The following is a 12,356-nucleotide window of genomic DNA, read 5'->3' as shown; positions in this document are numbered from 1 at the left end:
TTTGTCTCTCTCTGATGCCTAATGTGTTTGTGCTATTTGTCAGGAGAGGGAGAGGAGGCGGCAGCACATGATGCTGATGAAAGCTGTGGAGGCCAGGAAGAAAGCCGAGGTACACACACACACACACACACACACACACTCACCACAACACTCTTTCAGACTCCTACAAGCTGCTGGTCATCTGCTCCTCCCCCCTCCCTCCCTCTGGCCCATTCTCTCCCCACCCCCCCCGTCTCCGTCTCTCCCCCAGAGTATATGGACTGTGAATAAAACTGAGAATCCGGCCTCGCAGCAATTTTCTGTGAAAGCGCCGCAATTTATAAGCGCGAGGGCCCGGCGCTCCTGCTGAATCGTAATGACATAATCCTTAACGCGATTGTCTGCGGCAGCAGCGATAGCACGCACTGTTAACTCTCTCTCTCTCTCTCCATCTCTCTCTCTCTCTCCCCTTTTACCCCTCCGTCTTTGGCTGCAGGAGAGGGAGCGGGTGAAGCAGGAGAAGCGTGATGAGAAGCGCTTGAACAAGGAGCGCAGGCTGGAGCTGCGCAGGCTGGAGCTGGAGATGGCCCGCGAGCTGAAGAAGCCCAATGAAGACATGTGCCTGGCCGATCACAAGGTAACGCCGCCTAATCCCCCCCCCCCCCCCCCCGCCTACCTATTTCTGCTACTAACCCTCAGAAATTGATTTTTTTTACCCTCTAAATGCAGAAATGTGCATTTGCCCATATCACATTCATTTACCATAGATACCATAGATTCTTATACTGTTTCCTTCAACTATAAAGGCTATATGATGAGCTTTATTTTCCCCTCCCTGCCTGGAGTGTAAACTACCCTGATCTGACCAGTGGCGCCAGTCCCACTCCTCCTGGCCCGGCCCCTCTGCTACTTGGCATGTGTACAGGATGACACTGCTCCCTGATAGCATCTGCCGTATTGGGTTGCGCTGAGATGGGAAGGTCTGTGCGGGTCAGTGTGCTTCACCAAGTGGCTCCTGACGTGAGGGAGAGCCACAGCTAGCCCAGCCCAGCCCAGCCCAGCTCAGCCCAGCCCTGGTGGTCATTACCTTGCATGTGGTGGAGCAGTAGCTCCAGGGTGTCTGCTTTGTCCCACACAAGAGAGCAGCGCCTCACCTAGTCCACCAAATGTTCACATGGCCCAGTCCAGTCCAGTCCAGTCCAGTTCAGCTGCTGATGGAATAGACTCCCAGGGATCTCAGTGATGGATTTACTCTGTGGTTGCAAACAAGACTGTGCACCACACAGTACATCCTGTGTGTGTGTGTGTGTGGGAGCTGAGTCAGCTCCATTTATTTCCTGTCACATACAGCTGGCAATGGGGGAAGTGCAACCGCACAGTTGCACTCATCAGCTCCACCTCTTGTCCGTGTGTGTGGATGAGTCTGTGCACGGCATGAGTCAGTACACACTGGGCTTAGAGTTCTCAGGCACTGTACCAGAATCCAGGTGTGGGCCAGGCTGTTTGAGATTGAAAATAAATATTTATGTGATGGCTTTGAATATTATTGCTAATGTACGTGTGCAAATGGTATAGTACATGAGCTGCACTTGCTAACTCGTCTTCCTCTCTCTCTCTCTCTCTTCTTGCACTCTCTTGCTCTGTCTCACACACACACACACACCCTCTCTCTCTCTCTCTCTCTCTCTCTCTCTCTCTCTCTCTCTCTCTCTCTCTCTCTCTCTCTCTCTCTCTCTCTCTCTCTCTCTCTCTCTCTCTCTCTCTCTCTCTCTCTCTCTCTCTCTCTCTCTCTCTCTCTCCTCTCTCTCTCTCTCTCTCCTCTCTCTCTCTGCCTCTTGGGGCAGTCGTGGCCTACTGGTTAGCGCTTCGGACTTGTAACCGGAGGGTTGCCGGTTCGAACCCCGACTAGTAGGAACGGCTGAAGTGCCCTTGAGCAAGGCACCTAACCCCTCACTGCTCCCCGAGCGCCGCTGTTGTTGCAGGCAGCTCACTGTGTCGGGATTAGTGTGTGCTTCACCTCACTGTGTGTTCACTGTGTGCTGAGTGTGTTTCACTAATTTGCGGATTGGGATAATGCAGACCAAATTTCCCTCACGGGATCAAAAGAGTATATATACTTATACTTGCTCTCTCTCTCCTCTCCTCTAGCCTCTACCCGAGTTATCCCGTGTGCCGGGTCTTCTCCTGCCGGGCGCCACCTTCTCCGAGTGCCTGATGGTGCTGCAGTTCCTGCGCAGCTTCGGCCACGTGCTGGGCATGGACCCTGCGGCCGATGTGCCGGGGCTGGGGGCGCTGGCAGGAGGGGCTGCTCAACGCGGGCCCTGCCGCCCAGCTGCTCCAGGACCTCCTGGTGCGCATGCTCACCGCAGCCGTCTCCGACCCCGGCCTGCCCCCTGGACACAGGGTAAGACCCTCCGAGAGACGGACATTCATTTGGCTATTTTAGGAAGTATCGGAAAGCAAGCATTTGTGTGATGCATAGGGACTGATGGAAGACACTCTGACTTATAAGCACCAGTCTTATCATACATATAAAAATATCAAATGAAAAACAATGATAAAAGAAAATGTACGCACGCAGATAGCCAGGGATCCAATCTTTGATTGTCTTTGATTTGCGAAACCAAGAACTCTATCTAGAAGTCTTGCACCAGGGATTAAACAGACGTTATGTACACCTACTGTACGCAAGATTACTTATGCTATGTGCAACGATGCGCACAGGTTTAGCCATTCAAACAGAGCACAGGTAAACCAAGCACTCCTCATACCTCAACAGATGTAGAGAGCATGCAGTAAGCAGAACCAATTAGTGTGTAAGTTGAGCGCTGCTTGCTACAGAGGCACGTATGCACTACTGTGATTAGAACACACAACCAGGCTGTTATCAGTGTGTCGACTCAGTATGGCTAAATGAATAGAGCTTATCTGTTTCAGAGGCTAACTGTGTTTGGGGCTCTTAACAGGGTATCTACAATAAGAGCAGAATTTTGGTTCATTCCCAAAGCAATTTCACCCACGCTTAATCTTGAAGAGTTAGTCACGCTTTTTTTTTTCATTAGGCTTTCGATTATTTCTCCAAAAGCACTGCGTGGGGAAATTAGAGAAAGCCTCGTCTTTGTGGCAATGATGGGAAGGAATTATTTTTTTCTTTGAAAATAGAAAATTGTGCTCTTCAAGTTCTTGCACTCTCAATCACTTTCTCTCTCTCTCTCTCTGGCCCTCTCTCTCTTCGTTTGGTTCCAGGCCAAAACGGCCTTGGGGGAGCACCTGACCAACGTTGGCATCAACCGGGACAACGTGTCGGAGATCCTGCAGATCTACATGGACGCCCATTGCGGGCCGCTGCAGACGGAGCTGGCGGCGCTGGCCCAGAGCCTGAAGACCAAGGCCTTCCAGGCGCACAGTCCGGCCCAGAAGGCCTCCATCCTGGCCTTCCTGGTCAACGAGCTAGCCTGCAGCAAGAGCGTGGTCAGGTGAGACTGCTAAGATGTGGCACACTCTGCTGGTAGAGGACTAGAATGTAAACACCAGAAATGATATATACCGGTAATTGTTTTATATAAGCGGTGTATGTTTATATTTTACTTTATACATGCCTCATTTAATTATTAATGCATTCTTCTCTATGTATTACTTGGTAAGCTTTACGATAATGTTGGAATAAGAAATGACTAACCCAGTGATAAAAGGTTGTAACATTTTCTTAATGGAAAGATTAAAGGGTTTAACATTGGTTAGTCACTATTTTAGCCTGAGTCTGAGAGGCTGTAGAAATGCATACATTTAATCCTTTACCATGTGGGTTTTAGTTTTTTCTTTTTCTTTAAATCTGTTCTCTGAAGCACTGAAACAAACAGTCTTAATTAATGTAGGGGGAATTTGCCAGACGCATGTGTGTTATCTCGAGAGGCCAACTCACCGTGGCTGCTTTCAACATATCAAAAGCCTGGCAATGGTGTCAGACTCTCTGGCACAGAAGAATCCGCGCTGTCGCCTGACGCACATCAACACTGATATTGTTGCTTAGCATTCAGCCGCTGTGCACCTGGCACTTGACATTGTTTGCTCTTGAGCCGAGACTCCTCCTAAACAAAGAAGGCAGAGATGAGAACTGAGCACTCTCTCTCTCTTTTCTCTCTCTCTGTTTCTCTCTCTCTCTCTCTCTCTCTCCCCCTCCCCCTCTCCATGTCTCCCCTGCAGTGAAATTGACAAAAACATCGATCACATGACAAACTTGAGGAGAGACAAGTGGGTGATTGAGGGCAAGCTTCGCAAGTGAGTATCTCTGAGGCCACCTTTGAATACACTCACTCACACACACACATACACAAACTGGCATATTATTTTGCCTGTTGGCATACTGCATAATGCAGTCTGATAAAGAGTGTGTGCAGCCTGAAGTGGCCGTGTGCACGTTAGTTATTCTGTGTGCTCCTCTGCCTCTGCGCTGAAGGATGAGGAGTGTCCACGCCAAGCGGACGGGCAAGAGGGACAGCAACATTGGAGGGGAGGAGACTCCGTCCATGGGCACGCCCTCGGCCGGCCGCAAGCGCAAGCGGAAAGGAGGGGACAGTGACGACGACGAGGATGAGGACGAGGACAGCGAGGAGGACGAAGATGATGATGAAGATGACGATGTGGTGAAGAAAGGGAAGAAAGTGGAGACTTGTGAAGATGAGGTATGATTTCATTCCGTTTGGCCGGTGTGTGTCTGTGTCTGTGTGTCTGTGTCTGTGTGGAATGTCAGTGATTAACGTGTTTGTTGATCTACTTGAAAATGTGATGGTCATCTCCACTGGCCTTGTCTGTGGCTTCCCCTAACAGGATGAGATGGACCAGGCCGCCAGTGTGGAGGAACTGGAGAAGCAGATTGAGAAACTATCAAAGGTAAACATTAGCAGGATTTACTGCAAATCACATGACCGAAGCCAAGACTTAGGTCATATCAATCAGATTAACCGGATTAGCTCTGTATTGAGCAAAAAGATAGTGGTGTAAATCTGTACGATTAATAATATATCTGAGCAAGTTTCTGATTGCATTTTCTCTCTCTCTCTCTCTCTCTCTCTCTCTCTCGATCCCTTAGCAACAGATCCAGATCCGCCGTAAGCTGTTTGAGTCGTCCGGCTCGCTGCGCTTCATGATGTTCGGGCAGGACCGCTACAAGCGGCGCTACTGGGTCCTGCCTCAGTGCGGCGGCATCTTCGTGGAGGGCATGGAGAGCGGAGAAGGTCAGTCACTGGCGAACTAAACACCGGCCCTTTATAGAGATATAAAACACACTCTCACGGGGTGTGACTGATATAGCCGTAAACAGGGGGAAAATTGAAACGGTACACTCTGACTCATGACATTTATTGGGAGTACGTCGTGTCATGGTATTTCTCCATTTTCGACAAAACGCCGTTCTCTCTGAACAGGTGCAAATCTCTTTTATAGGAGTCACGCTTCTGTGACCTTTTTAATGCGTGCCATCAGTATGCATATCCTGAATCGACCCACATCGATTTAGCCAGCGAGCGAGTGTGTGCGCGTGTGCGTGTGTGTGTGTGTGTGTGTTGATGTGTTGATGCTGAGGGGCTGTTATGATCTTTTTTTCCTACAGGAGCCGAGGAGTTGGAGAGGGAGAGGGCGCGCGCGAGGACCGCCGAGCACGTCCAGGTGAAAGAGGAGCCGGCGGAAGACAAGGAGATGGCCGAGGAGGAGGAGGAGGAGGAGGAGGAGGCGAAGTCGCTGGGGGTCAGCGTGGAGGTCAAGCAGGAGCGCGAGACGCCCACCCCCGAGCGGCATGGCGAGGCGGACTCGCTCAACCTCTTCCTGCAGAAGCCCGGCTCTTTCTCCAAGCTCAGCAAGCTGCTGGAGGTGGCCAAGATGTCGCCCGAGCAGAGCAGCAGCCCCTCGCGGAGTCACGACGGCAGCCCCGCCGCGGCAGCAGGCACGGCCTCCGCCGGCTCCCCGGCCAACACGCCCACCACCTTTCCCAGCAGCCCCTCGGCCGCGTCCGGCGGCCAGCACGCGCCTGCGGAGGCCAAGCCCGACCTGGGCGCTGCCTTGGCGCACCCCCTGCTCCTCCCCGGCGGCTCTTACCTCAACGGCCCCGGCAACAAGGCCCCCGGCGGCTACCCGCAGCCGCTCCTGCCCAACGACCAGCTCTTCCGCGTGCTGACCGAGAAGAGCGGCCACTGGTTCAGCCTGCTGCCGCGCTCCCCCTGCGACAGCTCCTCGCTGACGGCCAGCCCCACCCCGCCACCCGCTCCACCGCCCCCCGCGGCCACCTCCCCCACCCAGCCCACCCCTGCTGCCCTGCGGCCCAAGTCCCCCTCCTCGCTGTCCCCCCCCAACCCCTCAGCCACCTCTGCAGCCGCCACCTCCTCCTCCGCCTCTGCCTCTCCGAGCCCCAGCAACCCCGGCAGCTCCGCTTCGGCAATCAATAACTTCCCATTATCGCCTCTGCAGGTGCGCACACACCCCCCTGTGTCACCCAATCTGTCATCTTGTCGCCCTTCATGTTGATTCTGTGGGATTATATTTAATGATGTCTCGGGAAGCCCTCTGGAGATGTAGATTGGTGCCTTTTGTAAATGAAATGTCTTTTGGAAGTGCACATTAAGTTTAGATCACTTTTAATGTGGGACGCAGGCCAAGTCACGTTCCGTGTGTTCGTTTTTCCATGCTAGTGGTTACCGAATGTGCTTTGTTTTGACAACTGAACACGTGCTGTGTAGGAGTCCTCCCTGTGTTTGCCTTGCCGGTATTCTAGTTGTCTTGTTTTGAATTGCCAGTCATGCTTTCCCCCTTCTCTCCCCCGGCTCACAGCTCTTGTTTCCACAGGTGAAGTCGGGCATGAATTTAATGGGGATGCCCTTCTGCGGGTGGCCCCCGGGCATGATGAGCCCCAACCTGCACTTTCCTGGCGCCGGCTCGCTCCCCTCAGTGATGGGCATGGCGTACCCGTCCATAGAGGGCAACGGCAGCGCCAACCCCTTCCTGACGCCCAGCGCGGCCACCAGCAAGAGCGAGTCCCCGGGGCCACCCAGCGACAAGCTGCCCTTTGCGCCCTCTCCGGTCTTGGAGGTGGCCAAACCGCCTGACTACCCCTGCCCCCGGCCCATACCCGAGGGTGAGAGCACCACGCTGGCAGCGATTCTTGATGTTAAAAAAAAATATTTGAAATGTATGAAAATTAATTACAAATTGATTTATTTGTGTGTGTGTGTGTTGTGCTTGTACATGTGTGTGTGTGTGTGTGTGTGTGTGTGTTGTGCTTGTACCTGTGTGTGTGTGTGTGTGTGTGTGTGTGTGTGTTGTGCTTGTACCTGTGTGTGTGTGTGTAGAAATGATGACTGGCTGGTGGAGGTTGGGGGACCAGGAGGAGCTGCGCTGCCTGGTGAAGGCTCTGCACAGCCGGGGCATCAGGGAGAAGGCCCTGCAGAAGCAGTTCCAGAAGCACATGGACTACATCACACAGTCCTGTACCAAGCACAGAGAGGGTCAGTCCTCTCCGCTAACACTCACACACGCTCCTAGACAGGCCTCCACAGGCAGTGTAACCAAGAAACAGGAAATCATGTGTAAACAGCAGAACAATGTTTGACTGTAGTATTTGTTTATGGTTTACTTTGATTCTTTTATTGTTAATGTGCTAAATGTTTTGCCACTAAAGTTGCAGCTGAAAGGAAGTTTTTGTCAGGAAATGCATCAGGAATGCTCTTTATGGTTGATGATTAATTGTACTTGGTAACTCAATTGTTGATTCCAGTCTGGTGCTATCCGTGGTGCCCAGTGCCCTGAGATTGACCCTGTGCTTGCTGGCCCCGTAGTGTCTGAGAACTGACCATGTGTTTGCTGACCCTTTTAGTGTCTGTGATTGACGTGGCGGAGCTGGAGGAGAACCAGGTGACGGAGGAGATCCTGGAGAGCTGGTGTGTGGAGGAGCAGGCCATGGAGGTGGACATCGCTGCTCTCCAGCAGGTGGAGGAGATGGAGAGGAAGGTCACTTCGGCCAGCCTACAGGTCAAGGTAAATGTATGTCCCCAACACTGACCTCCGACCTGCACTGACCTGAATAGTATACGACTAGAAATAATCTGATTTTCTGAATAATCTGGAGAATGTGAAACAATTTTTAGGATGACATTTGTAACTTCTGAATTAATTGCTTTTTGCTTTTTTTTTATTTTACTTTTTCCAAATTAAGAACATTTTGTTTTCCTTGTTTCCGTTCTGCCAAATTCTTGTCAGTAATCATGGCTTTACATTTCAAAGTTTCCTCTAGAGAGAAGGTTCTGATTTATTTTGCCAGTGTGAAGGCAGAAGAGAACACTAATCATCTCCCTCCCCCCCCCCCCCCCCCCCACGCAGGGCTGGATGTTCCCTGAACCGCAGTCGGAGCGGGAGGATCTGGTCTACCACGAGCACAAGCCCCTGGCCAAGCTGAGCCCGGCGGGCGGCAAGGCCTCTGGCGAGGAGCGTGCGGACGGCAACACTGGCGGCATAGCGCGGCGCCCCAACAACCCGCTCGATCTAGCCGTGGCCCGACTGGCCGAGCTGGAGCGCAACATCGAGCGAAGGTACCTGAAGAGCCCCTTAAGTACCACCATTCAGATCAGGCTGGATAATGTGGGTACAGTCACTGTCCCTGCTCCTGCACCATCCAGTAGTGCTGATGGTGATGGGTAGGTCATCCCCCGTTCATTCCAGCGCCGCCTTCTGTTGCTACCCCCCCCACCCCCACCCCCCCCTACCCCACTCTCTGCTGACTGGAGCCTGCACCGCTGTCTTGTCCCTCACCCCCATTCCTGCACTCTCCTGCTATGCGCATCCTGGTCTCTGGTGGTCTCCCCCGTTTGTCACTGTGTCCACTCCTGAGAGGGACGTCCAGTCTCTCCACTCTCAGGCTGTTAGTGTCTGATCAATCTGTGAAATCAACCCCCCCCCCCCACACACACACACACACACACAAACACCCCCCCCCCCCCCCCGGGTGCATTCTGCTGGGAACTGTGGTGATTCATAAATCCATTGCATTGTGGCTGTGGCCTGCTACCACCCATACACACTTGTCACTGTCCAGCAGTAGCACACTGCATGCACACAGGCTCTGAGGGGCTGCTTGGACAGTGTGTCTGGTGGCTGTTTGACTCTCTGTGAACTTTTTTCGCTTTCTGCGGTGGCATGGTTGGCTCAGTTTATTATCATTCTTACAATTCTAACTGTGGGCTAGCCTTTGATGTCTCTGACCTCGGCTGCTCTGGTCTGGTTTCTCCCCAATCCCACCCCCCCCCCCCCCACCCCCCACACACAGTGGTCAAGAGGACGTGGCCCCAGGCATGAAGGTGTGGCGGAAGGCCCTGAATGATGTCCGCAGTGCCTCCCAGCTGGCCCTATGCATCCAACAGCTGCAGAAGTCCATTGCCTGGGAGAGGTCCATCATGAAAGTGGTGCGTGGTCTCCTCACAGCACAATCTACACATACGAAAACACAATGTTTTTAACACATTGTTATGACCAAATTTCCCTCACGGGATCAAAAGAGTATATATACTTACTTACTGTCATGTCAGAGACGGAGATAGTGTAAATTGTTTCATTTACATTTCACTCAAGCTTGCGCCCCCTACGCCTTGCTTGCAGTATAAACACTCAGTGAGGGAGACAAAAAAAGCCGAGATTGAAAAAAACAAAAAAAGAGTGATTTAAAGGGACACCAGGCAAGCCTGATGCTTTTTCTTTACAAAACTCCCCCTCGCTCGGTCTGAAGCTCTTTTCCTTTTCTTTGCATCTTCCGTCAAGGGTTTTCGCTGCTTCTTCGCCGGCTCTGCCATTATACACACGTTTGCAACAAACGCTAGCGTTTCGTTAGCCTGCCTCTGTGCTGTAAACTGATCCTGCTTCGGTCGGCGGGTACGATACACCGAACTTGCAAGCGGGATATTCTACCTACAGGCAATAGGGGCGGGCGAGAGAGTCTTCATTCGCCCTGTAATGAGTCATTTAACCATATGCCGACTTACAAAGATGAGTAATTAACACAAAAACGTTGCCTGGTGTCCCTTTAAAAGATCTTCTACATAACAGCGATGGCATTTTTTGCGTGTTGTGTTTTTGGTGCAGTTCTGCCAGATGTGCCGTAAGGGCGACAACGAGGAGCTCCTCCTGCTGTGTGACGGCTGTGATAAGGGCTGCCACACCTACTGCCACCGGCCCAAGATCACCACCATCCCAGACGGAGACTGGTTCTGCCCGGCCTGTATATCCAAGGTACCGTCTCTAGCCCTAGTCACAGTCAGGCAGCACAGGGGCTCAGAGGAAGTATAAAACCTCTCATTCAAGATGGTACATTGTGTTTGAATCGGAATTGCTCTGGAATTGTGCTCAAGTAGAAAGGTGCGATGCTCAATTTAGCTCTGAAGAAAAATGAGGCCCTTATTTAGAAGTAATTTAGGGCACCTGGCTTAAACGATTAGTCTACAGGCCAGGCGATTTTCTGTGTGAGGAGGTCAGGTCGTGGCTGAATGATGTCTGCCCTGACCTGCTCTTTATCGTCCGTCATCCAGGCGAGCGGTCAGTCCCCAAAGAACAAGAAACTGCAGAGCCGAACCACAGGGGCAGCGTCCGGCACAGCAGCAGGAGCAGGAGGAAATGGTAGTGGAGGAGGAGGAGGAGGTGGAGGAGGAGCAGATAGAGGTGGAGGAGGAGCAACAGCAGGAGGTGGAGGAGGAGGAGGAGGTAAGAAGAGCACTGAGGTGAAGAAGAGCAGGAAGTCATCAGAGGCTTCTGAGGAGGACGTGGCGAGCACCAGCAGCAGCACTCCCAAGAAAGCAGCAAAAGAGACCAAGAAAAGGAAAGCCGAGGAGAGTCCAGCCCCAGCCCCAGCCCAGCCCAAGCAGGACAGCCCTGCCCACGTCAAGAAGGCAAAGACAGCTGGTGTGGTCCAGGACAACGAAAGAGACCTGACTTTATGCAGGTAACTAAAATGACTACCTCTATAGAGTGACTTCTTGGTATTGCTGTATATTACCTCAGGTATCACAATAGCATATCTGGATTAATGTTAGTAGAAGTACATTAATGTTAGATTTATGAATTGCATAATAATTAGCAATGGTATTTTGTTCCTTAGGATACTGCTTGCAGATTTGGAGAGCCATCCGGATGCTTGGCCTTTTCTTAATCCAGTGAACGCCAAGGCTGTCCCTGGCTACAGAAAAGTCATCAAAAAGCCCATGGACCTCGCCACCATTAAGGAAAAAATTGCCAATAACCAGTGAGTAGCCACATTTTGTTTTTTGTTGATCACCCTGTCCATGCGGTATCCTTTGATATGGTAAGGGTTGCTACACATAATTGACCATTCAAATTTTGCATTTCAGGTACCTGAACCTCGAGACTTTCATCATTGATGTTAACCTGATTTTTGACAACTGCGAGAAATTCAACGAGGACAATTCCGACATCGGACGAGCAGGACACAGCATGAGGAAGTTCTTCGAGAAAAGATGGCCCGAACTGTTGAAGCAAACAAACTAGACTTGATTTATTTTGTTTCGTTTTTGTTTTTTTCTTACTTGACTCTCCTCACAAAGGACCAGCCTCTGCTACGGCCGAACTGATGAAGCTGAGCACTTGAAATCACTTCTGAGAACATTGGTTCAGAGCCATGCGTTCCTCTTGTTAGGCAACCAAGGCACCAACACGTGGAACAGGAACAGTAGATGCGCGCAGCCAGGTGGACACTAATGTGCACTGCTGCCGGAATGGGAACAGTCGGAGGCACCCAACCAGGTCCAGGTGACTGGATGTCTTCTAGTGCAATACCTTTTCCTTTAAAAAAAAACAAACAAACAAAAACTTACAGCACTGAAACTACTACCATCAGAACTGTGGACTGATCGCCCTTCACTCCCTGTAAATAGATTTCTTTTTGTTTCCTCTTCTTTTTAAAACTTTGCCATTAATATTACAGTGAATGTATTTAATTATTATGTTAATTATTTATGAGTAAAATTGTTCTGTCTTTCATTTTCTATGAAAAGAAAAAAAACGGCGAAAATGCTTTAAAATAGCAGAGGAATGTTTTTTCTTTTAAAAAATGAAAATAAAAAAATAAAGCCAAGACAAGTAATTGTTTACACTTTTCTGTGCTCCTGAGCATCAGATGATACAAAAAGAGAGAAAACTGTAGATCTGTATTGGTGTAGAAATGTGTTTGTATCCTCCTGACAAAATACAATGATCTCTGTACATATGTGTCCATTGTCAATATTCCGTCACGTTTTGGAATATGTAGAGGTGTACATATCGTTTCAAATGTCAGATCTTGTTTATGCCTTAGTACAATTGTAGGGTTTTATCTGTCTTCAAGTGATGATGCT

The 12,356-nt window shown here is 50.7% G+C and overlaps 1 protein-coding gene across 1 annotated transcript in view; it reads left to right on the top strand.

The window, feature by feature from the left end:
- LOC121692739 (bromodomain adjacent to zinc finger domain protein 2B-like) overlaps positions 1-12,225 on the top strand; it is a 43,247-nt gene extending 31,022 nt beyond the window's left edge. The window contains 19 exon segments of the mRNA XM_042071606.1: positions 44-109; positions 476-616; positions 2,128-2,274; positions 2,276-2,383; positions 3,226-3,455; positions 4,183-4,257; positions 4,436-4,661; positions 4,807-4,869; positions 5,069-5,213; positions 5,588-6,438; positions 6,814-7,102; positions 7,317-7,472; positions 7,841-8,001; positions 8,344-8,657; positions 9,287-9,422; positions 10,096-10,242; positions 10,539-10,948; positions 11,105-11,248; positions 11,355-12,225. Coding sequence (XP_041927540.1) covers positions 44-109; positions 476-616; positions 2,128-2,274; positions 2,276-2,383; positions 3,226-3,455; positions 4,183-4,257; positions 4,436-4,661; positions 4,807-4,869; positions 5,069-5,213; positions 5,588-6,438; positions 6,814-7,102; positions 7,317-7,472; positions 7,841-8,001; positions 8,344-8,657; positions 9,287-9,422; positions 10,096-10,242; positions 10,539-10,948; positions 11,105-11,248; positions 11,355-11,511 — 3,966 coding nt within the window. The 3' untranslated portion in view covers positions 11,512-12,225.
- Positions 12,226-12,356: the final 131 nt, after the last annotated feature.

The sequence above is a fragment of the Alosa sapidissima genome, chromosome 2, assembly GCF_018492685.1.
Source record: "Alosa sapidissima isolate fAloSap1 chromosome 2, fAloSap1.pri, whole genome shotgun sequence".
Classification (NCBI taxonomy): domain Eukaryota; kingdom Metazoa; phylum Chordata; class Actinopteri; order Clupeiformes; family Clupeidae; genus Alosa; species Alosa sapidissima.
This window is presented reverse-complemented; position numbering and strand designations above follow the sequence as displayed.